Consider the following 25340-nt stretch of genomic DNA (forward strand, 5'->3'; position numbering starts at 1 on the left):
TGCTGAGCTCCGGGGAGTATAAGGTTTATTTGCATGATATAAGTTTTTAGACTCCTTTTTTTATTGCTTGGGAAGTTTTTTGCTATCAACAAGACAGTTCTTATCAAAAGAATGCTTCCCCCCCCCCTTTGCTCTTGCTGGCTGCTGAGAGATAAAGGTCATAAGGGAATGCCTGCGATAGCAAGCCATTGAGCTAATTAAGATGGACAGAGAGTTATAAACTCCAGAATTCTAAGGACCTGAAGCTATAAGTTTATAAGATCTACCCATTTTGGATTAAATTGTTTAGGACTGAATGTGCTTTTTGATGCACATCACCTGTTGGTTTTCTCCCTCTTTGAAGTACATTATTCTTCTACAGTGATTTGCAGAAAGAGGGCGGAGTGACTCTCCAGATTGCTGAACCTTGCCTGGCTGTAGTTCACTGAGATTGTTTTTGCAAGATTCAGTCTAACGAAAGAGCAGAACATTTTGTGACTGGAAAAGAGGGAGCGACTGCTGATTTGTGGACACTGGTGGAGCTGGTGAAGAGGAGTTATCTCTCTCGAATATTCTGTAAGCCGGGTTGGGTCCATTTAAGAAAACTGAGAAGGAATACTGGAACAAGAGACTGAGATTGGGTGACAGTTTACTAGAGGATCTAAAACTCTCCCCAGAGCTGATGAGAGACTGTCTGATCAGGCATTTAAAATATCTTACTCTTACTTTTACCCCCTACTATTTTTGGTTGTTAGCATAAGCTTTGGTATTTTAAATCCACATTAATTTGGATTAAGGGTCTATTGGGTCTATTGACAATTAACCTGCTTTCAATTTGGATTGAATTCATTTTTGAATAATGGTATTCACTAGACAGGGATATAAGAAATGGGAATTTCTCCCATATGCAGTAATACATTGGGACAAAGAAATAGGAGGCAAGAGAAAATTACTAACTTTTTTCCCTTTAGAGAGAGAGGCATTACTAAAAACAATGACAACAATAATGATGATAATGATGATGATATATCTAGATCTTCCCACACTCCCAATTTAGACTGGTCAACTGATTACAAAGGTGGGACATATGAATAATTTGGCTCAGGACAAGATATTAGCGGGCAGGGGTAGAAAGGATTTGGATGACTTCATGATAATCCAGATACAGGAATTAGAACAAGGGTATATTCAGTCAGACATAGAACCTCCCCCTCCCTCAAAAGTAACTGAGCAAAAAGATGAGATAGATAATAGTATACCTTTTCAATGGGTAAGAGATATTTTAGATGAGATGAAAGTAATAAAATTATTTCTCTGTGAATCCCATGAATTGTTAACAACACTAATTGAGCGAGGCAAGCAGCCTAAAAACAACAACGAACAAACTAACGTAGGCACTGAAACACCACAAACTGCATCTCGGAGCGAAGATGATAGAGAAAACTGAAGTATAACAGAAATAGAAGGTGCTTGGAAGATCAAATGCTACTGTGATCTATTAAAAGTTTCAGAGACCAAGTTATTAATTAGTTTGCTGGGTTATAAAAATAATGTTGCATGTCTTTGTCAATCAAAAGTACATTGGAAAGACAGAAATACTACCAAAAAGGTATTCTCTCTGGCTACTACCAGCTTCATGCCACTAAGCAGGGACACTCAGATGGGGCCTCCAGAACTAACAGCTGATACTGAAGCAGAATTCAGAACTTCGATTTCACTCTTTACTTTTAAACAAGGCAATGGGAACACACACTATTCAATTGTAATAATAATCTTAGAACTGCAGAGCTAGAAAGGACCCTATAGGTTATCAGCGAAGCACAGTGGGAAATCAAACTCCCAACCTCTATCCATATACAGTGGTGCCCCGCATAGCGAGGTTAATCCGGTAACATTGCTGTACGGGGCAGGGAAAGCCTATTGGAACGCATTAAACTTAGTTTAATGCGTTCCAATAGGCGCCAAAACTTACCCCTCCAGCGATGTTTTCGCTGGTCCGGCGGCCATTTTGGAGCCGCCGAACAGCAAGGGGAGGGCGCGAAAACACTGACGGGGCCATTTCGGGTCATCCCGTGGCCATTTTGGAGCCGCCGAACAGCTGTTCGGCGGCTCCAAAATGGCCACCGGACGCCCCAATCGTCGCAAAGCGAGTGCGGCGATTGGGGCAGCTCCGTATAGCCATCCCCAAAAAGGGATCGCTATACGGATTCTTCGTTATACGGTGCACTCATTAAGCGAGGCACCACCGTAAAGTGGTGCATCGCTTGACGACGTTAATTCATTCCAGCAAAATCACTGTAGAATGAAATCGTCGTCAAGCGAAAGTAAAAAGCCCATTGTTTTCTGATCATCGTAAAGCGAAAAATCGGTTCCTGAAGCAGGGAACCGATCGTAGTGAAATGAAAAAAACCCATTCAATCATCGTTTTGCGATCGCAAAACACATACTGTGAAGCGATTTCATCGTTAAACGGGGTAATCATTAAGCAGGGCACCACTGTATTTAAACTATTGAACTGTCCAAAGTTGTTATGTTTTGAAATACTTACGGGTTCTGCTATTTAAAAGTGTCCAAGTAAAGCTCTGTATTTGTTTGAATATAATTTATAGGGCCACTTGGGCTAGATTCCTTCTGGATCTGTGAAATGTCATAGGAAAATCACAAAAGCAGTGTGTGCTCCCTTACCAGCTGACTGGCATATGCTCAGTTTTGCTCTGATTGCACAATTAATTGTGTAACCAGATGTATGATGGAGAGCTGGCAAACAAAAACCACTTGCTCTATTGACCTTATGTGCCTCTGTTCATGCTATGGGATTTCAATCTTAAAGTGTGCTTTACTGAATTTTTCCTAATCAAGAATTTCATTTTTAAAAAATCACTGTTACTACAAAATCATCATCATCTAGTGAGATGTTTACATATCACATAAAATTGGCAGACATTGCATGATTATTATTTTTTATTAAATCATATTTATTTATTTATTTATTTATTTATTTATTTATTTATTTATTTATTTATTTATTTATTTATTTATTTATTTATTTATTTATTTAATATCCCACCTATCTGGTTGGGTCAGGACCACTCTATTCTAAACCATAATCCTGTTAATTTCCAATCAACAGGAAGCGTTTCAGATTTTTTTGGAGAGAGAGTTCACATCACTGTGGAGACCTCATTGAAGATGTTACCATAGTCTCTCGAGACTGAAGGACGCCTACCTAAGGGAAGCTACTTTTAATGCACAAAGACTGATTCATTGTTCCCCACATTTTTCCCCAGTCCTATCTCCATACGTTGCCTTGTCCCATTGGTATCCTTCAGCTCAAGCTGGCAAGGCTGGCATTGTCTTTAGGCAAAAGCAAAGCAACCACTTCACACAGTAGATCCTGGGGCAGATAGGAAGTGGAGAAGGAAAGCTGTAGAATAAATCTGCATGTGCCATACAGCTTACCTTATGCTTCCCTCCCAAATGAAGGAACTGTCCTCGTTTACTTTTGACTTATTTGTCTCCTGAAAGGATATTCACTTTCAAGACTCTTAATTCATAGTGAATGAGACTCTCAGTGGCTATTTATCATTAAGGGGTGCATCTTACCACCAATACCAACAACAGGATGCCTCTGAATACCTATAGCAAGAGATAATAAGCAAACAAATGCACTTGCACTTATCTTGCATACAGGTTTCCTATAGATGTCTGGTTGGCCACTGTGGGAGCAGAATGTTGGACTGTCTAGGCCCCTAGGCTGATCCTGCAGGACTTTGCATGTTTGTATGCTTTTAAGATTCCGTTTCATGCTTTTTGCAAACTTATTGAAAGACAAAGGGGATTCTAAAAAATGCTGTTATCCTCAGACTTGCTAAAGTTCTCCAAAGTGGCAATAGATCTGCCAGGCATAAAGAATGCTGAATAAAGGAAAGCAGATCCAACATTAACCTTCTAGTGAAATGCACAAGAATACATGAATACAAGGGCTGGTGGAAACACACATCTTACAGTTAACCTTTGATTCCCTGTTTTTTATCATATATTTTTTTCTACAAGGAGAGCCAAATACTTGCATTGGTCTCAATGACCAGTATCCTTTTCTGTAGCTCTCCTGGTGCTCAGGAATGACATCACGAGCAGTTACAGATTGCTGTTAATTAAAGAGTGCCTACTTTAGTTTTGGGTTGCATGTTGCTCACATGCAAGTTGTGCACAATCTGAAATCAAAGCACAAACTTCTTGATTAGTGGCAATCTATCATTGCCAGTGACATTAGTCTGATTGTGCCAGTGGAGCTATGGAACAGGATACTGGCCAGTGTCTTTTAGGACTATATATCTCAGGTTAAATGAGTACCTGTCACTCACAACCCTTCCAGATCATCACATTGCCAGCTGCTTGCACACCATATGGAAAAGCTACTGTAATAGCTACCCAGCCTTTTTGCTCAATTTGGTCTTTTCAAAGCAATCAAAGAAAATATTCTAATCCACCATGAGTTCTGTGGAGTGTTAACATAGTCATTAAAATAAACCTAACACCTCCTAGTAAGATCTGTCACACAGTGCGCGCTTCTGTTGCTTGAACAGATGTCTTGAAATTCATTTGGCAGCCTGGAGGTTGATGGCAACAGAAAGCAAAGTTGCTGCACCTGTCCAGATACTGTAGGTTTCTCAGAACACAAGTCATGGGCAGTAGACACCACAAGCATCTTGCTCAAAATGATACTTTTGTAACTTAAATTACCACTAAAGAGACAAAACTGAAATTCTCACTTAAGAGTTCCAGTACTTTGATAAACTGAAACTCTTTTAGTGTATGCTTTCCTGCAATACTAAAAATCATGGCACCACCAAAAACATTTCTAGCTTTTAGGCTGGGGGAATGTTTTGCACTCTGAAGTTTGTATCTTGTTGACACAATGTTATCTCTTACAGACATAATGTGTATTATCACTGAAAGTACCTATCATTAGATAACTTCCCCAAACTCATGCAAAGTCCACAGAGTCTGCGAATGTTGGTGGGGGGAGGGGCTTCTACATATGTTCTAATGAACATGTAGGGGTTGTGGTAGAGCTAGTGTCGTACTTCTCTCCTATGCAAAAGTATGTCTATAAGGACCAAGAGCCATAGAGAGAATGGATAGGAAACAATCTATATGATTATATAATATTAATTTATTTTATGTTGTAAGCCGCCCCGAGCAGACATGGTCTAGAGGGGTGGGGTATAAATTTAATAAATAAAATAAATAAAATAAATCTCACAGGCATGGATTAATATCAGACTCCTGCATAGGGCTGTGCTGTGAGGGTATCCCATTGACAGTAGTTGGCCATGCCTGGAATTTGAAAGAAGAAGGTTGATATCCCATAACATTTAAATGATGTGCTTCCATGAGAGCTAAGGTGGTCCAAGAAAATCAGATGATGAACAGCATAGATGATAGGTCTAGATTCCCCAACCCTGTGCCACTCTCAAGTCAGGGTAAGGAATAAAGTGTCTGTATATGAAAAGACAAGATGTAAGCCAAACTTTACAAGTAACTGGTTAAAAAAATACCTAGTTACAAAACCCATTACTTGTAATTAATTAATCTTCTCTTTAGGGTAAGAATGATTAAATTGCATTACAAGTATAATCCAGCAAGGGACATATTTACTCTGTGTGTGTGTGTGTGTGTGTGTGTGTGTGTGTGTGTGTGTGTGTGTGTGTGTGTGTGTGTGTGTGTGTGTGTGTGTGTGTGTGTGTGTGTGTGTGGTCTAATGGTTGCTTTCCAGTTACTTTTCTAGTTATGGGGGTGCAGCTTTATTAAATGGCAGCAATGGAATATTACACAGTTCAAATGCTGATTCACTGTGCCTCATGGTGCACCTTGTGTACTTGTGAGATGCTGTGTTGATGGTGATGTGGACAAGCCAGCAGCTTGTAGCAAGCAGGAAAAGGCAAACATTACCATCACTCCTCCACCAAAACTATTAGAATATAGGTAGATTTCTCTCTGCCATCAATTCTTTCTCTTGTGTTCTCTGAGTCCAGCAGGCAGCTGCAAAAATAATCCAAGAAAGGAATGTGGATAAAATGGAGGAGAATGAAATCTCCGAAGAAATGGAAGTGGGACAGAAATGAATGCTAAAGATATATGCTGGCACAGACAGCAGCAAAAATAATCCAAAGAAATGCACCGCCCCATCAAGAAAAGAAGTCAAGTAGTGATCTAAGATGGAGGCATGGGCAGAAAGGTAGGCAACACAACAAGATGGAGGACAGCAGGAGAGCTCAGCACCTACTAATCCCACCCATAAGGAATGAACAATGTAACAACAGCAACACTCCTTGCTAGGCTCCAGGTCCTTCTAAAGACTCAGCATTCCCCCCCCCCACAATCACCCACAGAGGTTCTGATTGGCTCCTGAGAAGCCCTCAGGCGTCAAACTGACATTTCTGCACAATAACTCTCACAATGCTATTGGATGAAAAATTGATCAGGCAAATTGACAAAGGGAGAAAGAATGATTAAACAAAAGAGAGCATGGAATAACAACTAGAGATGGGGATATTCATATTCGTATAAGAATATCCCCACACAGCTCAAGTTAATGAGGGTCCAGCTCCTGGGCCAAACTGTCTATTCATACATTTGCTGCTGCCAGCCCCGCTTATCCTTCCAATTGCTCCCGAGTGCCATTCTCTTCCTGGCCATCTAGCCACTCCTGGCAAAGGGAGGGAGGACGAGTGGCTACCAAGTGGCTAGCTGAGCGGATGCTCTGGAGCGATTGGAAGGAAGAGAGGGGCTGCTGCTGCTGGATGTGTGAGTGGACGGTCCAGCCCAGGGGCTGGACCCTCATTAACTCCATGTGCTCTGGGATATTTGTATTTATATATGAATACGAATACCCCATTTCTAAACACAAGCTGTTTGCCTACTTTTATTTTGTTGATATTAATCATTCGTGTTCTAGAGGTTCTGTTCTGGGAATTAATGCAATTATATGAAAACTGCAAAAAAGGGGGGGCCCTCTTTTCTCTGTGTGTGTGTTTTTCAGCAAGCACACAAAAGACCCACTTTTGAGAAGTGGAGATGTAAAGTATTTTTTCCCCAAAAATAATTTTGGCTCCAACTGTAACGGATGATGTTTAGGCAACACTGGAACTTCAACTAGTTCTAATGCACACCCTCATTAATTAAAAATATTTTAAATATTTTTTCAAGCAATGGTACTTGCATACATTGCAAAAAAACCCAACACCACCTGTTTTGAGTGCCTTCTGCTTAAATAGGAGTTCCAGAAAACAAGTCCCATGTCCATTCACAGTTTGTCAAATGGCACTCATCCTGCAAAAGCTAGAACAACAGGCAAGCTCATGGCAGCTGCTATTGTGAGGTCTAAATAATTTGTTACACACTTCAGCAGCAACCTGAAGTTTTTCCCTTCATCATAATGCTTTTGAGCCCCCTGCTGACAGATATAAGACACAGCAGCTTATACAACATAAAAGTAAAATGCAAATAAGAGGGAGCGGCACATTCTCAGGGATCTGTTGCTTAAAAAACAAATTCCACTTTTACCTTAAGTTTTACAAATACCATTTTTAAAATGGTATCGGCTTCATAATGCCCATTGCCTCCAAGACAAGCCCAAGACATTTTGCTGCCTGAGGCAAAAATCCAAAGAACATTCGATTTCCAGAATGTTGGAGTAATGTATATAACATATTACATGTGGGTCCCAACATAGTTACTTTTAATACATCTTTGAAATAAACAGAAAAGCCAGACAAAGGAAAAAAAAGGTACTTCTCCATTATAGCAACTATTGTATCTGTAAACTCAATTTTTATCCGAATGCCTCTGTTGAGGTACTGTACATTGTTTCTGTGGGATTTGCCTCTCACTGATGTACCTTTGGTGCTCCCTCTCCTACACCCCTGTGTGCGCGTGGGCATCTGCCTCCTTCAAAAGCTTAGTCCTGTTTCTACTCAGTTTCAGATGAGGCTGATGGTTCTCTGGTGTGTGTGTGTGTGTAGGGGAGTCAGTTTCAGCCCTGTCCTGTGTGTCTTCTTAATTTTTTTCTATCTGTCCTTCGGTTTGGTATATAAAAAAGCATTGTAGCAGCAGCTAGTGGCTGTGAGAGGCAGCCAGTGCAAGGGTGGACAGATGAAGGACAAAGTCTCAAATCCAACAATTCTAAATGCCCTTATATCCCCCTCGACTGATACACACTACAGCTTAAAAATGGTTTTAAAGTTTTCCCAAGAAGATGCAGACACCAAAACAAAACCCACATGACTTCAAACCTAGTTGAAAAACCAAATTTATTTCATTAGTGTAATTGCACCCTAAGTGTAATTTGCGAAAGTTGTGAGGTAATGAAGAAAAGGGTGGCATAGCTAACACTTTCGCTTGGTAGTGTTGTTCTGTCTCTTGAACAGGCAAATCCAAATGCTCCATACAAATAGGATACCTGCAGCAAAATGCGGCATGGTTGCACCTGCAGAATTTCTTCAGAGTCCTGGAGACTAGCTGAAGATTTGCCCAAACACAACTTGGATGAGCAGTAATTTTTCTGCCCTAGATTTTGCGAGTGAGTTGTAAAAAAATCAATAGTTCCACTCTACAAAAGAAGTCTGGTGCATGCTGGCACTTTTACGGATACATTGCTACTTTTAAAAAGTAATGTAACAACTGACAACACTTCTATTTTGATGGCAGAATGAATAATGAAAGATTGCTACTGAATGATTTTGAAGGAGCCATTTTTTATATATTGAAGGTTAATTTAAAAGTTAGGTAAAACAACTTATTGTTCTTTAGCAATAACTAACACAATGGCTTAAATCCTACTGCTTAGTTTAATAAGTTACACTACAGTAGGCTCATGCAATCAGTGAGGATTTGTTGAGCCAACTCCTCTGTAAATGTTATTAATTCATATGGGCCTACTCTTTGCTAAAGTAAGATACAACTAGAGTAGGCCATTTAAATCAATGAAATTTACAGATAAGTTGACTCACAAAATTTCCATTGATTTAATAGACCTTCTCTTGCGTTATGGAATTGAAAAATGAGATAAATCAATCTCAGGGAAAATATCAGAGCAGATTATAAAGCAATAACTTTGCAACCACCTTGAAAACAATGCAGTAATAACTAGAAGCCACATAGATTTGTCAAGAAAAATCCTGTCAGATTAATTTCATTTTTTAAAATCAGATAACCTCCCTAGTAGATAGTGAGAATTCTGTAGATGTAATATATCTTGACTTCAGCAAAACCTTTGACAAAGCACCCCATGATATTCTGATTAGCAAACTAACTAGGTGTGTGCTGGATAGAACAACCATCAGGTGGATAGACAGTTGGTTACATAATCATATTCAAAAAGTGCTTATCAATGGCTCCTTCTCAAACTGGAAGAAAGCAACACATGTGGTACCACAAAGCTCAGTGCTTAGTGTTTTTCAGCATTTTTATTAATTACTTGGATGAGGGGGTGCAGGGAATGCTTATCAAATTTGCAGATGATGTAAACTTTGGTGAAATAGGTAATACCCTGGAAGACAGAAACAAAATTCAAAAAGATCTTAATAGGGCAGAAATTAACTTCAACAGAGATAAGTGTGAAGTTCTATACCTATGGGCGGGGGGAAATCAAATTCACAGTTACAGGATGGGGGATACTTGGCTCAGTAATACTACAAGTGAGAAGGATCTTGAACTTGTTGTAGATCTCAAGCTGAATGAGCTAACAGTGTGATACTGCTGCAAAAAAGGCTGAGAAAAGAAGACTGAGAGATGATAGGACTCTTCAAATGCCTGAAAGATTTTCATGCAGAGGAGGTGCAGGATCTGTTCTCAGACATCCCAGGACAGTTATAATGCACTGAAGTTGCAGGAAGCCAGATTTTAGTTGAATATCAGGAAAATCATCCTGTTAGAGCAGCATGAAAATGGAGTCAATTAACTCCAGAGGTGGTGGGCATTCCAACCTTGGAAGCATTCAATAGAAACTTAGATAAGCACCTGGCAGATATTTTTTGATTTGCATTCCTGCATTGAGCGTGGGGTGGGACTCAATGACCTTATAGGGCCCTTCCAACTCCATTATTCTATGATTCCATTATTTCTCAAGATAATTAAGCAATTTCATATGGGCCTAGCGGAGTAACAGCCATACAGCTGCTTAATGATATTGAGAAATAGTCGGCTTCTTTTCACTTTAAAGGAGAAAAAAGTTGTCTTGATTGCACTGAAGAGGGTTGCTTGAGGCGTGATATGGCTCATCCTTGCATGTGGATATAAAGATCACCCCAAATGACATACCACACCACAAAGCAATCTTGTTTAGTATGATCAGACAAGTGATTCTCAAACTTGGGTCCCCAGATGTTCTTGGACTGCAACTCCCAGAAATCCTGGTCAGCACAGCAAGTGGTGAAGGCTTCTGGGAATTGTAGTCCAAGAACATCTGCGGACCCCAGTTTGAGAACCACTGATCTAGACCACTGGGGAACCAAGGTTGACCAATCCAGATTGGGATAATTCAGCCATTTACTTGCACCCTGAGTTATACATTTGATTTGGATAGTACAGAGTTGCAAAATCTCAGAGTGCTTGGATGAAGGCTCAGGGAATTGCTATGCTTCCTAAAATCTCTAGGAGGAGAATATATATATATTATGTGTGAAATGGCTTTAAAGATTGAACACTCATCTGTGCCTACTGCCAGGTGGCACAAGAGCTCACTGCCTCAGCACAAAGATGTCAGCATGTGTATTGTGCTTGCACAGTGTTAGTGTTACAAAAAAAAAACATGGAGTAATGGGAGGAGATTGAAGGGAGAGCAATCAGAAGGCAAGTATTAAAACATGTCCAGCATTTTATAGTGCTTGCTCCTCCCCATGTTAGGGTCAATATCACCTATGTCCTTACCTTCATGACATATAAATATTTTCCACCAAGTCTTGGCTTGCAGGAGACTCACCTTTTTATTTTATTGTTTTTATTATATCTATTATTGTTAGCCACCCAGAGTAGACTTCGGTCTAGATCTGTGAGGTAGAAATTTAATACTAAATAAATAAAATTAACCTGCTGACACTGTTGTGAACAGTCTGACCATGGTCACAATGACCTAAGGCTAGTCATGTGTGAACTATTTCACCTTGTATGGGCATAGGAAGTGCCCTAATCTGCAGTTCCTGAACTAATGTATAGACTGGAATGCAGTTATCATTCCTTTTAGCAAACTTCAAAGTTTGTGACACAGTTCACTTATTAAAAAGATCCAAAATATATATATTAGTTAAATTATTTATCAATATACATACACAAGGAGAACTTCCAACACTCTATAGCAGTAGCTGATGCCCACCAGTGCAGCAGACGGCACATTAGCCAAAAGCATGCAAATGCAAGCAGATAAATAGGTACCACCTCAGTGGGAAGGTAAAACAGTGTTCCCTACTCACACTGGCCATGTGGCAATGGAAACTGTCTTCGGGCAAGCGCTGGTTCTACGGCTTGAAAATGGGATGAGCACCGCCCCCACGACTGGACTAAAAATGTCAAGGGAACCTTTACTTTACTGAAGAATTTGGTTAGTTCTTCTTATAGTCAGCAGAGTATCAGCTATTATAAACAGTGGCACAGAAAAAGTGAGAGAGAATAGCTTAATTCTCAATACCCACCCCTTTTCATCACTCTGGAAGCATTATAAGGGGGGATATGCATCTTATTTACATTTGCTGTCTATAGTTACAGTCAGTAGAACAACAGGAAAATTTGAGCCTTCACAAGTGCGAGAGAAATTTCCATGCTCCTTGCATGCTTGGAGGTCAGGAGAGAAGACAGAGAGACTAACAAACAAAAAAGTGAAGCAAACAAATAGGAGGAGGGGAAGGGCAAACCAGAGGTGGAGAAAGAACTTTAGCAACAGGTTCGTGGCAGAGGGCAATCAACTTAGTGTGTGAATAGCCCCTTCCCACTGTTAGCCAGTCTTAGTGCATGCAAGATTGTTATTATCTCAATGAAAACAGTACAGAAAAATGAATTTGAAATTTTATGTACACGTTTAAAAACATATACAGTAACTGGATGTGGAAGCAGGGTTTGACAAAAGAAATTGTGGAAAAAGGGAATACTGTACTATAGGCAAAGGAACAGCCATTGCAGATTCTGTCTCAATAGGACGAATAAAGCAACATGCTAGGAGTGGAAAGGGATACAAAGAAGTACTGTATCAAGAGAGAGATGGTATCTCCTGTTGACGCTGCAGCAGGAAGGAACTTAGCTCCCCAGGTTGCTATGGTGTGAAAAATGGTTCCTACAAAACATCTAAAGTTATTCTTCCAGTTAGAGAAGTCTTGATATTGCCTCATGGCCAATAATTAGGATAAGGAAAAGTGCCTTTGTGTGTTATTTTCTTTTTCCACCAACCTTACAGATTTTCTGTTCATGCTTCAGAGTAAGTGAGGCGAAGTTGTCAGTATCAGGATGGCAGGAGAGACGCCTCGCTTTAACATTTTGGAGTAAAACAATCTTCCAAACCATGGGCTGCTTCTGATAAATATACAATTTATTGTAACAAGTGGTACTCAGCCTTTTCTTGTTTAACCCTTTAGATATTGTTCAGAATAAAGAGGTTGCACCCAATATATTCATCTCCGGGATTCTAAATCTGGCTAAAAATAAAAATAAAAAATTAAAAGGTTGGTATGTGCAGTTGAGTGAGTCACACTAGGCTTGCTGTTTGATTTAGTCTGCGTTTTTCCAAGGCTTCTAATTCAGATATGTTATTAAAAAACCACAGTATATGGAATAACTGACCTTGTATTACTCACTGCCTTTAAGGCACCTTTGTAGTGTGCTGAGAAGTGGTCTGTCCATTTTCTGTCATTTGAAGCTGTGGTGGGTTGTCTCTATTGTTTACCATGTAATTACTACATTGACGACTTTTCCTGCATATCTTCTTCTGCAGTTCTTTGTTAAAGGTAAAGGTTCCTCTTGACAGGGTTTTTCGGGCTCTTTGGCTGTGTTCTGAAGGTTGTTCTTCCTGACATTTTGCCAGTCTCTGTGGCTGGCATCTTCAGAGGACTGGAGTAGGAACTCAGTCCATGCTCTGTTGCTGTTTGTTGGATAGTTGAGTATTTCCCAAAGCAACAAAATAAAGAGGAACAAAGAAGGTGATGACAGAGGAGGAAGTATCTGACTTCTTTCTTCATTCTGGAGTGTTGTCTCACAGTCTTGATTATTAATATACTCAAAGCACCAACAAAGATGAAATGAATAAAATAAAAGCCTGCTTTCACAATTACAAATGTTTGTGTTAAGTCAGTATTGTTTCCTTGACTTTGATTGAGTGACTCCACAGTTGGAAAATATAATTCTTGTCCTTAAAAAAAAGCACTATATTTAAAATAGCATCAAGTATATATGTCAACTATTTTTATCCAGTCTGTGGAGAAATACCTGTACAACTAAGTACACAAAGAGGCTCAGAACTTGTATTTTTACTACAACCCTCAGAATCTACCAGCCAGAAGCCATTTCTATTGAGGGATGCGGGGAGTTGTAGTCCTCAGAAGTATCATTCTCAGGATAGTTATATTTTACGTACAATGTTGTTTTTACCCTTTGTTATGTATATGGTTAAAAAACATTTCTAGAATATAGAAGTTTTTTTAACTATTTACACAACAAAGGATAAAAACAACATTGCAAACAAAATATAGTCATCCTGAGAATGATACTTCTGGAGATTACCTCAAAAGACCTTGCAGAAGCCACTGGCTGAATTGTTATGATGGAAGACTCTTACATCACTCTCTCATTCTGATCCAGTGATAATGGAAGACAGGTCAGAAATAGAGAGATCAGAGACAGTGATATTTTTGCAAAGTGAAACATTTGTACTGTAGGGTGAAAGAAAGCTATATAAATTATGAAAATTGCAGGCCACAGGTGAGAAAAATGGTCTGGGAGATAAGAAGCTTAGGCAGAAGCCAGACTGAAGCTGTGTGAGTAAAAAGAGATGACAGAGAAATGTGTGCTGAGAAATATACATGAGGGTATGTGTTGTGTACTTTATTCAGAAGATTTCCAGCATTTTCCCGACACAGATCCTGTTATCTTTCAACAGTTTAATATTATGGTGCTGATTTTTTCCTGCTTGGAGACTTAGTAGTGGAGACCTACACCTCTTGACTTTGTCCTTAATTTCCCCCCGGGTCTATTGAAAAATATTGCCTCACAGATTAAGGTCACAGGAACTCACAGTTTGAAATCTGAATTTACATGCAGTATTTTTCTTTTAATGCAAGAGGCACTGGATAAAGCTGATACTATTATTTTTAACATCACACTTCTAGGTTTTTGCAAATGTTTGGAAATATGTAGATTTGGTGGAGGAAGCCAGATGAACTGCTTCTGATTTACGGCAAATCCAATAGGATTTTGAGTTATGTAAGATGTTCAAGGAATAGTTTACCATGGCCACCTTCCAGTGAGTTCCTATAGTAGAGCAGACTCCTGGACTCTGGGTCTTAGTTCAACACTCCATCCACTATACTACACTGAGTCTCCAAAGCATTTGTGGTTTGCTGTTAGAAAGAGTACTTTACATCAGCAGTGAAGACCACATGGTGCTGCACATGTTGATGAATAGCTATTCCCATCATGCCCCACCACTGGTCAGAATAGTTGAGGCTGATGGGAATTAGAGTTCAGAAGAGCCAGATATCACCTCATCCTGATATAATATGAAACTCTCACTGGTTTGTCACCCAGTAAGGTCCACAGAATGCAGTAGGTCTGTCTTCCTCATCTCCCTTGGCACCCACAATGACCAATTCTTACTATTGGTACTAACATTTACCTGGCTTTATAGCTCAGTGGTCTAGGTCAGTCACAAATCCCAATTCACTCGGGAGCACCCTATTTTTATTTATTAGCGTTTAAATGCCTACACAAGTTGAGGCGAGGTTATCTGGAGGAGGGTCTTCTCTCCTTCCACCAACTCCAACTGAACTAAAACCAGGATTCTTGCTGAGAGACCACAAAGGCCACCGCTAGCCAAGGGAGAACGGGCACGAGGCGGCCGGAGGGTCCACAGCACCTTCGTCCTGCTCCTGCCTCCGCCTCAGTCGCTCCCCCCCCCTCGGGGGCCTGAGGAAGGGCTGCGAGGGCTGCCTGCGAAGCTGGGGCTCCGCTTGGGGACCCGAGCAGCAAGCCTGAGAGTTGCGGCTGCCCGCTGCGAGGCCTCCGGCGCGATCAAAACAGCGGCACCAAACCGCCACCCTCCATGAGTCACAGGAGAAACATGAGCGCTTGGCGGTTCTTGCCGTGCGTGGGCCTCGAGGAGAGAGAGAGAGAGAGAGAGGCACGACGCCGATAGCCCGCCCTTTCCCTCCCCTCAGAAATCCACTCGCCCGCCCGCCCGCTTGTTGGTAGCGTCTGCCTCTTGACGGCCCCCGGAGAAATCAAAGCTAAACCCAAATGCTCGCCGCCACCGCTGCTGCCGCCTCTGTTTGCGTTCCTTTTTTCTTTTCTTTTCTTTTCTTTTTTTGCCTGCCCGGCTTCTTGAGTCTTTTCGTCTTTGAAGTTTTGGGAGGACTCCACGAGAAGCGGGCAGGGGCGCCCAGAGCAGCTCCCTGGCATTAGAAATCTGGAAGAAAAGTCGGCTTGGCCTCTTCAAGTTCTCCTTCAACTTCTATTGGGATGCAAGAGTGCCTCTTCTCCCCAGCCAGAGAAACTGTGACCCGTCGTCTTTTAGCTGCTCTGTTGCTTGGCTTATAGATGCATTTTTCTCTCTCATCTCTTATGTCGAGAGGCTTGCTTCCCTTCTCAAATATCATCTTAAGCTTCCTCAACAGTCTTAAGTGACAGAATGGATGGAAGAAGCCAATCGCCTAATACATCTTTCTTTTTAAAATGATAACAATCCTTTTTGATGCCGGGATGGACTAATGTGTATTCTTGAACAGGATGGACATAAATAATTTATTTGGAATAATTTTTGAAGGCAATAAACATTTTTTTTAAAAAAGGACAAACATGATCCTAAAATGGATTTTGCCTTCCTGGATCTTTTTATCCTGTATACCTGTTTTGGACCTGTTGAACTGTTCTGCTTTCCTTGCTAGTGCAGTTAATCCACCGTATTTTACTGCCCTCCTGAATGTGACTGTAATTCATCCTAATTCTTCTGTTTCCATAAACCTTGAACATGGACGTTATGGACAAGAATCACCCAAAAGAGCTGTCACGGGCCTGCTTCTGGAGCCTCTGCCAATCAATGGAGTGACAAATCGTTTAGGATGTGATGCACGAACACGGTTTCACATTCCTCCAAACATCACCCACTGGATAGCTCTGCTGGAGAGAGGAAACTGCACTTTCAGACAAAAGGTACTGCGGGCAGCTTCTCAGAATGTTTCTGCTGTAGTAATTTACAACAACGAAACCCACCAGGATCATGTCACTATGACTCATCAAGGAACTGGAGATATAGTCACTGTCATGATCAGTCAACAGAAGGCGAAGGAGATCTTGAATTACTTAGAAAAGAATATGACACTTTTAATATCAATAAAAGTTGGAAGCCATTTCGAAAGCAAACACTTCAGTCATAGTAGCTACTTTGATCGTAGCAGTTCTCTTGTCTTCGTAGCAATACCATTTATAATTCTGGCACTAATTTCTTCAGCATGGATAATATTTTATTTCATCCAGAAGATCAGACATAAATTTGCACATGATCAAAACCAGGTAAATGCCTTCTGTCTGTATTGATTTTTCTAATAGTTGTCACAAGCTACTCTGAATAATATTGTTGCAGTGGAATGGTGGGATATAAATCCTTTAATTTCAGGGAATGCAATTGCATGATGCAGTTAATAATCAAGATGATGTTACAATGATATGAAGTCAGAGTATTAATATTATTCTAGAGTAATACTACTAATGGCAGTCTTCAGGAAGGATTTACAATTCAGTAGGCAAACTTTTTTCCTCTCTTTCAGAACAATTTTCCTATTCTCTCTTAAGAGCACATCCAGATTGGCATATCAGTAACTCTTTGGATGGCTTTTGGTGCAGTTTGGTTCAAATCAAATTATGGTGTCCAGACATGTTTTGACTTAGAGCAATCCATTCTGCCTCTTTTTAGAACTGCAATGCTCCTTTCTGGCCAAGAGCTAGGGGTTCTGGTTTTTTGGCATGATTTGACATGCTTCTAATTATCCTGTTGTGTAGTCTGTGCTGGTTAGTTCACACTCAAATGGAGCTGTGATGGTGTTATCAGAGGTGACAACCCTGTGACATATTTGGTGGGTTACCATATTGAAAGAGACAATGGAGGAAACTCCCCAATTTTTATCTACCATTAAATTTTTAAAAACTATTTTGTCCTATTGATGCAGCACTATTTTAAATAAATGAGATACATTGGCAGTAGTACAGTATTATCTATACCATGCTAGGTAGATGCATTGTTGCTGCACTATGTCACTTAATTTAATAAAAGAAGAAGAAGGAAAGTCGCCATGGCCACTGAATGATAGCCATAGGAAAAGGCAGGGAAGTGGCTGGGAAGGGGAGCAACATTTATGGAAAGAGGGACAAATCAGGGTGATCCAAAGACCTGTTTGGACTCTTCTCACAGGCGAAGGAACATTGACAGTGTGAATGGAAGGATGCTCAAGTGAGAGATAAAAATAGATTGCCCAACATATAAGAACCTTATAAGCAGAAAATCAGACTACTCCAAATTTCCCCATCTAGATTTGCCCCTAGCGCTTCTTTGTGCTACCAGAACATTTTCATTAAAAGCATCTGCCTTTTGATATAGCTGTATATGTAAAGCAGCACAATTTTTCATTGCATATTCATTGCCAAAGTACAGTCACTTCAGCTACTTTTAGGTTACAAGCTGCCTTAAGTTTGTCTTGTGTTTTGAGAGATTAAAAATGCTTTTTATATAGTCAGATTTATATAATATAAAATATAAATAAATGAAAACAAAATCATCTCTTTTAAGTCAGCTATTCTGTACAAGAAAAGAGGTGATCTACATCTCTCGGTCCTTTCAATAAAACCATCCTTTTCCCTGACATCTCTCATGCCATCTTATCATTATTACATTTTGTGTTTTTGATATCTGCTTCCATTAATACCAATCCATGTTCCTTTAAAGAGCAGGATTTGTTATGATGTAAAGACAGGAACAAAACATGTAGCCTTTTCCCAGTTGAAAAGCTACAGAAATAACAGCAACATGCCTTCAAGTTGATTCTGCGTTATAATGACCCTCTGCAGGGTTTTTAATCTACAGAGCATTCAGATGTGGTATAACATTCCCTTCTTCTTGGGGCACTCTAGAATTGTGCAGCTTGCCCAAAACTATGCAGGATAAATGCTAAAAAATCCTGTAAGATTCAAACCTTTGACTTGTAGATCTGCAGCCAGGTGCCCATCTTACTGAGCTATTAGTTAAAACTACCAAAGAGTTTCATTTTTTTCCTGTCTGGTAGTTTAGTGGTTGAATGCCACAATGTCACAGGATATTCATGAACATTCTAACTATTAAGAGAGAAGTTTGGATAATAGATTCCAGCCCATATTTTTCCCGACTTCAATGTTTTCAAGATGCAGTGTATAATATACAGATGGAAAAGCCAGGGAATTTTTATTGGTTCTTGTGGGTTTTTCGGGCTCTTTGGCTGTGTTCTGAAGGTTGTTCTTCCTAACGTTTCACCAGTCTCCATGGCCGGCATCTTCAGAGGACAGTACTCTGTGCTCTGGTGTAGTTTGCTTGGGAAATTTTTATTGGATTCAGTTATGTTTCAAGTTAATTGTAATGAGTCACCCTATTTTAAAAAAAATCTCAATTGAAACAAGAACAGAAGTGGATCAGCTGATCTGTGAAATGAAATTACCAACTTCCTTTAATACTGTTGGAGGAAATATTCAGCTTTGTAACATTCAAATAAAGAGAAGATAACTTAGATTGAAATATCAGTCTTCTCAAAGCTGTAAAAAAGCTGTAAATCTCTAATATGCAAAAATTAAATTGATAACTGTTGTAATGAGACTGAAATCCAGTTTTGAAGCATATATTGGTGATGGGCTTGCCTTATTGGAGGAGAGGCCAACCTTTTTTTTATTTTGAGGTCTTCATTCTGTACAGATAATCTGTTAAGAGGCCAAGTAGCAAAAGTGGGTGGTGCTGAAGCCAGCACAGGACAGGGTCAATAGATGCTTTTTTTTTGTCCTCTCTCTGCATCCTGGTCTTCTTTTCATCTTAGTGGCTCCTGCTGGAGAAAGGGCAGATGGTTCTTCAGCCTCTGCCTGACTGATAGCTTGCAGAGATTGAAATGAAGCCAAGAGCTGCAGGTCACCCATTTTTGCTCTAGTCAGTGGATCAGTTTCTGAATGGAGATGGAATATAATCCTAATTTCACACGCACATAAAGAAACACACATTTAGTTCCTAGGTGACTCATAAACCATTTACAAATGTACAAAATTATCTGAAAAGCAAAATATATCTATACATCATTGTCATATTCCACAATTGATGTTGCTGGAGTGAGGGGATTCCATTTTCTTTTCACATGGAATTGCCTTTCTCTAACAATCCAAGAGCTTTTGATGCAGAATGTTTGGATCTTCCTCAAGCCATCCTAAGCACCGTATTTTTCTGTGTATAAGGCACCCCCTATGTATAAGACACCACTCACCCCTCTAACCCAAAATTTCTTTCTTTACAAAAAGCTGCTTTCCCCTTGCAAAAAGTGGAGGGGGAAAAGTTTTTTTGCAAAGGAGGTGGAGGGGGAAAGCAGTCCCCCCCCCACTTTTTGCGAGGGGGAAAGCTTTTTTCAAAGAAAATGAGAGGGAAAGCACTTCCCCTGCTTTCCCCCTCCACTTTTTGCAAGGGGGAAAGCAGCTTTTTGCAAAGAAAATGGAGGGGGAAAGCACTTTCCTCGCAAGAAAGTGGAGGGGGAATCACTTTTCCCCTCCATTTTCTTGCGAGGAAAGTGCTTTCCCCCTCCACTTTCTTTGCAAAGAGTGGAGGGGGAAAGCAGTTCCCCCCCCACACTTTTTGCGAGGGGGAAAGCTTTTTTCAAAGAAAATGAGAGGGAAAGCACTTCCCCTGCTTTCCCCCTCCACTTTTTGCAAGGGGGAAAGCAGCTTTTTGGCTTTTCCCCTCCATTTTCTTGCGAGGAAAGTGCTTTCCCCCTCCACTTTCTTTGCAAAGAGTGGAGGGGGAAAGCAGGGATCAAAGCACTTTGGTTCCTTCCCCCCCTTACTTCTGTGTATAAAATGACCTTCGTTTTTTCCTCCAATTATTTTAGGAAAAATTTGGAGATTTGCCCAATCTCCAGGAGGCAGTGGAAGACAGGAGGGCCTGGCGTGCTGTGGTCTATGGGGTCACGAAGAGTCGGACACGACTTAATGACTAAACAGCAACAACAATTACACCCTTAGTTGTTAAAAGCCTGATGAAAAAGCACTGTCCTCACCTATTACCAGAAGGGAGCCAATTTAGCCTCCTAAGGAAGGGCAACCACATCTCCTCTGTGAATAGCCACAGAGAAGGTCTTCTTTCTATTCCCACCAAGTGTATGGAAAGAGGCTTCTCTGTGGTACTATCTCATTTGTGCAATAACTTCTCTGTAAAGGCACCGTTGATTAATTAATTACATTCTGTCAAGTTGGAATGGACTTACAGCAATACTAAGGTAAGGACGTTCACCTCGATTCCTTAACATCATGAGGTCCTTTCATGAGGAAATGAAGGGCACTATAGTTTTTCATGGCTCAACATCAGATCCCTTTGACATCTGAAGCAGAGTGAAACAGGGCTGTGTCCTTGTGCCAACCCTGTTTAGGATCTTTTTTGCTGTCATGCTGAAGCATGGCTTTGGAACTGCAGCAGAAGGTGACTATCTCCGGATTAGATCAGATGGAAAATCTCTTTAGATTGAGAGCGAAGACCAAAGTCCAGCTGAAATGCATGCAGGACTTCCTCTTCGCCTATGATGCAGCTGTTGTACCCCAGTCTGCTGAAGACCTCCAACAACTCATGAATCATTTTAGCAAGGCCTGCCAAGACTTTGGATTAACAATCAGCCTGAAGAAAATACAAGTCATTGGCCAGGGCGTGGACTCACCTCCTTCTATTACCATCTCCACACAAGAATTGGAGGTTGTTCATGACTTTCTGTACCTTGGCTCAACAATTTTGACACTCTCCCTAGATGTCAAGCTGTATAAACACATTGGCAAAGCAGCTACCATGATCTCTAGACTTACAAAAAGAGTATGGCTTAATAAGAAGCTGATGGCATATACCAAGATCCAGGACTATAGAGCCTGTGTCCTGAGTACACTCCTGTACTGCAGTTGAGTCCTGGACCCTTTGTGCATGACAGGAGAGGAAGCTGAATACTTTCATATGCGTTGTCTCTAACGCATTTTTGGTATCACCTGGGAGGACAAAGTTCCAAATAGAGTAGTCATACAATGAGCTGGAATTTTCAGCATGTATACATTATTGAAATAGCAACGTCTACGTTGGCTCGTGCATGTTGTGTGAATGGCTGATGGTCGGATTCCAAAAGATCTCCTGTATGGAGAATTAGTGCAGGGAAGTCGCCCCAGAGGGAGATCACAGCTGCAATACAAGGATATCTGCAAGCGAGATTTGAAGGCCTTAGGAATAGACCTCAACAGATGGGAAACCCTGACATCTGAGCGTTCAGCCTGGAGGCAGGCGGTGCATCATGGCTTCTCCCAATTTGAACAGACCCTTTTCCAGCAGGCCGAGGCAAAGGGGCAGTCACGAAAGCAGTTAAATCATGGAGCTGGACAGGGGACAGATTGTATTTGTCTTCAGTGTGGAAGGGATTGTCACTCTCAAATTAGTCTTCTCAGCCACACTGTTCCAAGTCCTCTATTCAGAGCATGTTACCATAGTCTCTTGAGACGGAAGGATGCCTAATCTAATCTAACTCCCCCAGTGAATTTCCATGGCCAAGTGGGGATTAAATCCCTGGTTTCCAGAGTCCTAGCCTGTCACTCTGTCTACTACACCTCACTGGGTACATCGGTAAAGCTGGTACCAACTTTGAAATCCTTTCAGGATTATTTATATATATACATCTGCACATTTTAAGTGAAGTCACATTGGTCAGCCTGTATTATATTTTTCTGTCACTTGTTGGGTTATGTTTGTTGTACATTACCCTGGTATTTGCCAGGATGAAGAGCAGTTTAAAATATTTTTAATCAATAAATACTATGCATTTGATTTCTGTCAGTTTTGTTAAAACTGTATTAAAAATGATAAAAATGTTTTAAGTAAACAAATTATTCTACTTTTTGTTTTTAAAGATACTTGTACGTTCAATATGCATATACCCACTAAATATCTAATTAATTTATTCATACAAATTGATCAGCATGGAGAAGCAGTGAGAAATGAATAGTCTGGTACTCTTGATAAAAACATATCCATCTAACAAAAAATAACAAAAAATAACATGTAATTTTTAGCCTGGGGGCAGGGAATGGCTGTCACCCTTCCTAAATGGCACAGCTGCTTCTCTTGTACTAGAAAATGGTGCAAGTTTTATATGCAAGATAAAGAAACAAACAAAATCAAAACAGTTAGTGTGTTAGAGTTGGGCTGAGTGGCATCATCATGATATCAGTCCAGAGGGAAGCCATGATGTTCTTGTAAATTATAGAAATTTGTTATTATTCCATTAGTTTATTAACAATCCATGTCACTCATTGTGTCTTTTTATCATTAGTTTCTACCAAGAGTACTGTAGACTCATAGTCGTAAATTGAAAGACTTTGACTGTGTATACCTGTACTAATGCAAAGCATTATGATATATTAAAAATGCAGCATCTTAATTTTCATCTTCATAATAGTTTGCTATTTTTCTATTTACTCTTAGGAAAGCAGAACATTTTCTTAGGAAAATTGTAAATCTTTGCCTTAATCATACACTAACTAAAGTGTTTTAAACTATTTTCATTTTAAAATGCAACTGGTAATACATTTGATGTGTAGACTTACCTTTTCTTTTCTGTTTTGCTGCCTGGTAATTCACGTTACTTCTGTTTCTTCCACTGCAGCTTATTGAAATGTCAAAAGAAGAAGGAGAAGTAAGCCTGTATGATGAGTATTCAGCATGAAACTCAGAGAGGAACCCACAAAAAGATGCAACTACTAATCTGCCTTTTAAAAAACATAAATTGTTATATTCTGTCTTCCCTGTATCAACCCATAATGCTCTAAATTCACTTGAATATTCAAAGTAAACTTATTATAAATTGACAATGTGCCCATCAAATGTACAGTACAGTATGTTTTTTGATTCTTGATTATATGAACAGCTGCCTTATATTCAACCATGCTTGCAGTACCTTATACTATATCAAATCATTGGTCCTTTTAGCTCACTATGATTCTTGTGAGTTGACAGCAGCTTTCTACAGTTTCAGATGGCTGTTTCCTCTGTACTTCCTTGAGAGGACTCAATATGAGACTTTCTGTATGTGCTCTACTCTACCACTGAGCTCATGCTAGTACTGTAGCTGGATTCCCCTCGCCTTTATGTCAGTTCCTTGGGCCTGGAAAAAAAATTAGACTGGAGAAAGCTTGAAAACAAATTCTTAAAGCTTGGGGAGAAAATAAACTAGAATTCTCAGAGTTTGAAAAAAAGTTATCAGAACTTGGAAAAGGTTTGTAGCACAGCTCCAAGAACTTGGGGGGAAATGGCTGAATTTGGTATTGTGGAAAATTTTGGACTACAACTGCCAGAATCTCTCAGCCAGAATAGCCCTTTGCATTGTTGGGAATAAATATCCCAAGCTCTGGATGTTCTCTTCTGGAACTGAAAGTACTATCAAGTAGGATATGGACATTTCGCAGATCATCACAGTTCAGAGTGATCATACAGAGTGGCACCTTATATATATCAACAAAGAAATAACAAGTTCACCAGAAAAATAAATTTTGACCAATCAATTATCTTGCTAGTGTCAAAGTTTGGATTACACCTGGAAAATTGATGTATTTGGACAAGATTTTGTTTAGATCAAATTACTCATGCAAGCAGTTTGACATCTAATAAGCTTGTGCAGGGAGGTATCCAGGACCATCTTGTGCAAGTGTATCTTGGGCAGCCATAGCACAGCTCTCCAATTGTCGAAGGGTGATGGTTGTACAAGGGTAAGATCTAGTATTACTCTGCCATCAGAATGTTATGCTCAACTAGTGCCATATAGGATCTGAGGCCTAATGCTCCACCTGCAGGATTTTTTTTATAAATGTGTGGGTTTTAGTTCCTGATTTTCTGTATTATACAAGTATTTACAAGGAGGGTTTTTTTGTTCTATTTACACTTCTGCATTTAATAGAAATATTTTTTTTCTATCACTATTAATTCTCTTATATCTTCATTATATCTATAAATGAATTTTCATGTACTGTATTTATTGTTGCATAATAAAATTTCAAATTACATGTACAGTACTTCTTTATCATTGCATGTCAGTTATTTAGCTTTATTTGTACATGTTATAAAATACAGAGTTTGGACTTGGCACTAAAATATGTTCTTTCCCCAGGTGCCAAATACCAAAGCCTCACAATTATGGGATGTGAGGTTTTTTCCCCTAATGTTAATTGCCACATTCAAGAGGAGAAGAGTCATGAGATTTCCACTGGGAGAGAATCTCCCCTCTGCACAATTTAGTGCTGATGTTGCAACTGGTTTTTAGGATTTTTTAAAAACAAAATGAATACTCACCAATGTTTAGCCTATGTAGTGAGGTCATTAGCTATGTCTCTTTTTTTCTGAAAAAAAGAAACTAAAACAAAACTGACATGAATTCAACACCACATGCCATTTGTGTCAGACTCTTCATCTTTTCCTTTCCTCTGTCTGTCTGTATTACTTATTACTATCCCATGGGTTCACTTGTGTCACGGTGCCTTCTCTCTTGTCTCCCAGATCCCAAATGCTTTCTTTAGCCCTGACTTGTTTCTCCCCATCCAGGGAATAATTCAGCTTGTAGTGGCTGGAAAGAAGAGTCCAGCTGATGCTTCTGAACAAGAATGGCTAAAAGCTAATAACAAGTAGGCCCAGAGTTGGAGCAGACTCTATAATTTCCTAAATAACCACATTAATTGCATTTCAGAATTGGTTCCCCTATAGCCTCTTTTGTTTATTTGTCCTGGGGGGAAAATTTGAATGGTAGGAGTTAGAAATGCAATAGTTTGAGCAGGAATGGATAATTTCCTAACATATAACTGGATATCTCTGGTGCTACCTCTGCTGA

General features: G+C 39.9%; 1 protein-coding gene and 1 long non-coding RNA gene across 2 annotated transcripts; one reads left to right on the plus strand and one right to left on the minus strand.

The window, feature by feature from the left end:
• Positions 1–12581: 12581 nt before the first annotated feature.
• On the minus strand, positions 12582–12933 carry LOC144587812 (uncharacterized). Its single transcript, XR_013542973.1, has 2 exons — positions 12808–12933; positions 12582–12662 (listed from the first exon to the last, which is right to left on the minus strand). It is a non-coding gene; the product is annotated as an uncharacterized LOC144587812 (long non-coding RNA).
• Positions 12934–15439: 2506 nt separating this feature from the next.
• LOC110078447 (E3 ubiquitin-protein ligase RNF130) lies at positions 15440–23282 on the plus strand. The gene is made up of 2 exons (XM_020792618.3): positions 15440–16746; positions 23130–23282. Exons 1-2 carry the CDS (start codon positions 16033–16035, stop codon positions 23187–23189), a joined length of 774 nt encoding a protein of 257 aa, XP_020648277.2. The 5' UTR covers positions 15440–16032; the 3' UTR covers positions 23190–23282.
• Positions 23283–25340: the final 2058 nt, after the last annotated feature.

Source organism: Pogona vitticeps, chromosome 3 (genome assembly GCF_051106095.1).
Source record: "Pogona vitticeps strain Pit_001003342236 chromosome 3, PviZW2.1, whole genome shotgun sequence".
Lineage (NCBI taxonomy): Eukaryota > Metazoa > Chordata > Lepidosauria > Squamata > Agamidae > Pogona > Pogona vitticeps.

Bases quoted from the DNA above. Each gene is read 5' to 3' on its own strand.
- LOC110078447 (XM_020792618.3), top strand. From the start codon at position 16,033: ATGATCCTAAAATGGATTTTGCCTTCCTGGATCTTTTTATCCTGTATA. The intron at 16,747-23,129 runs GTAAATGCCTTC...CTTCCACTGCAG, and splicing joins TTGCACATGATCAAAACCAG to CTTATTGAAATGTCAAAAGA.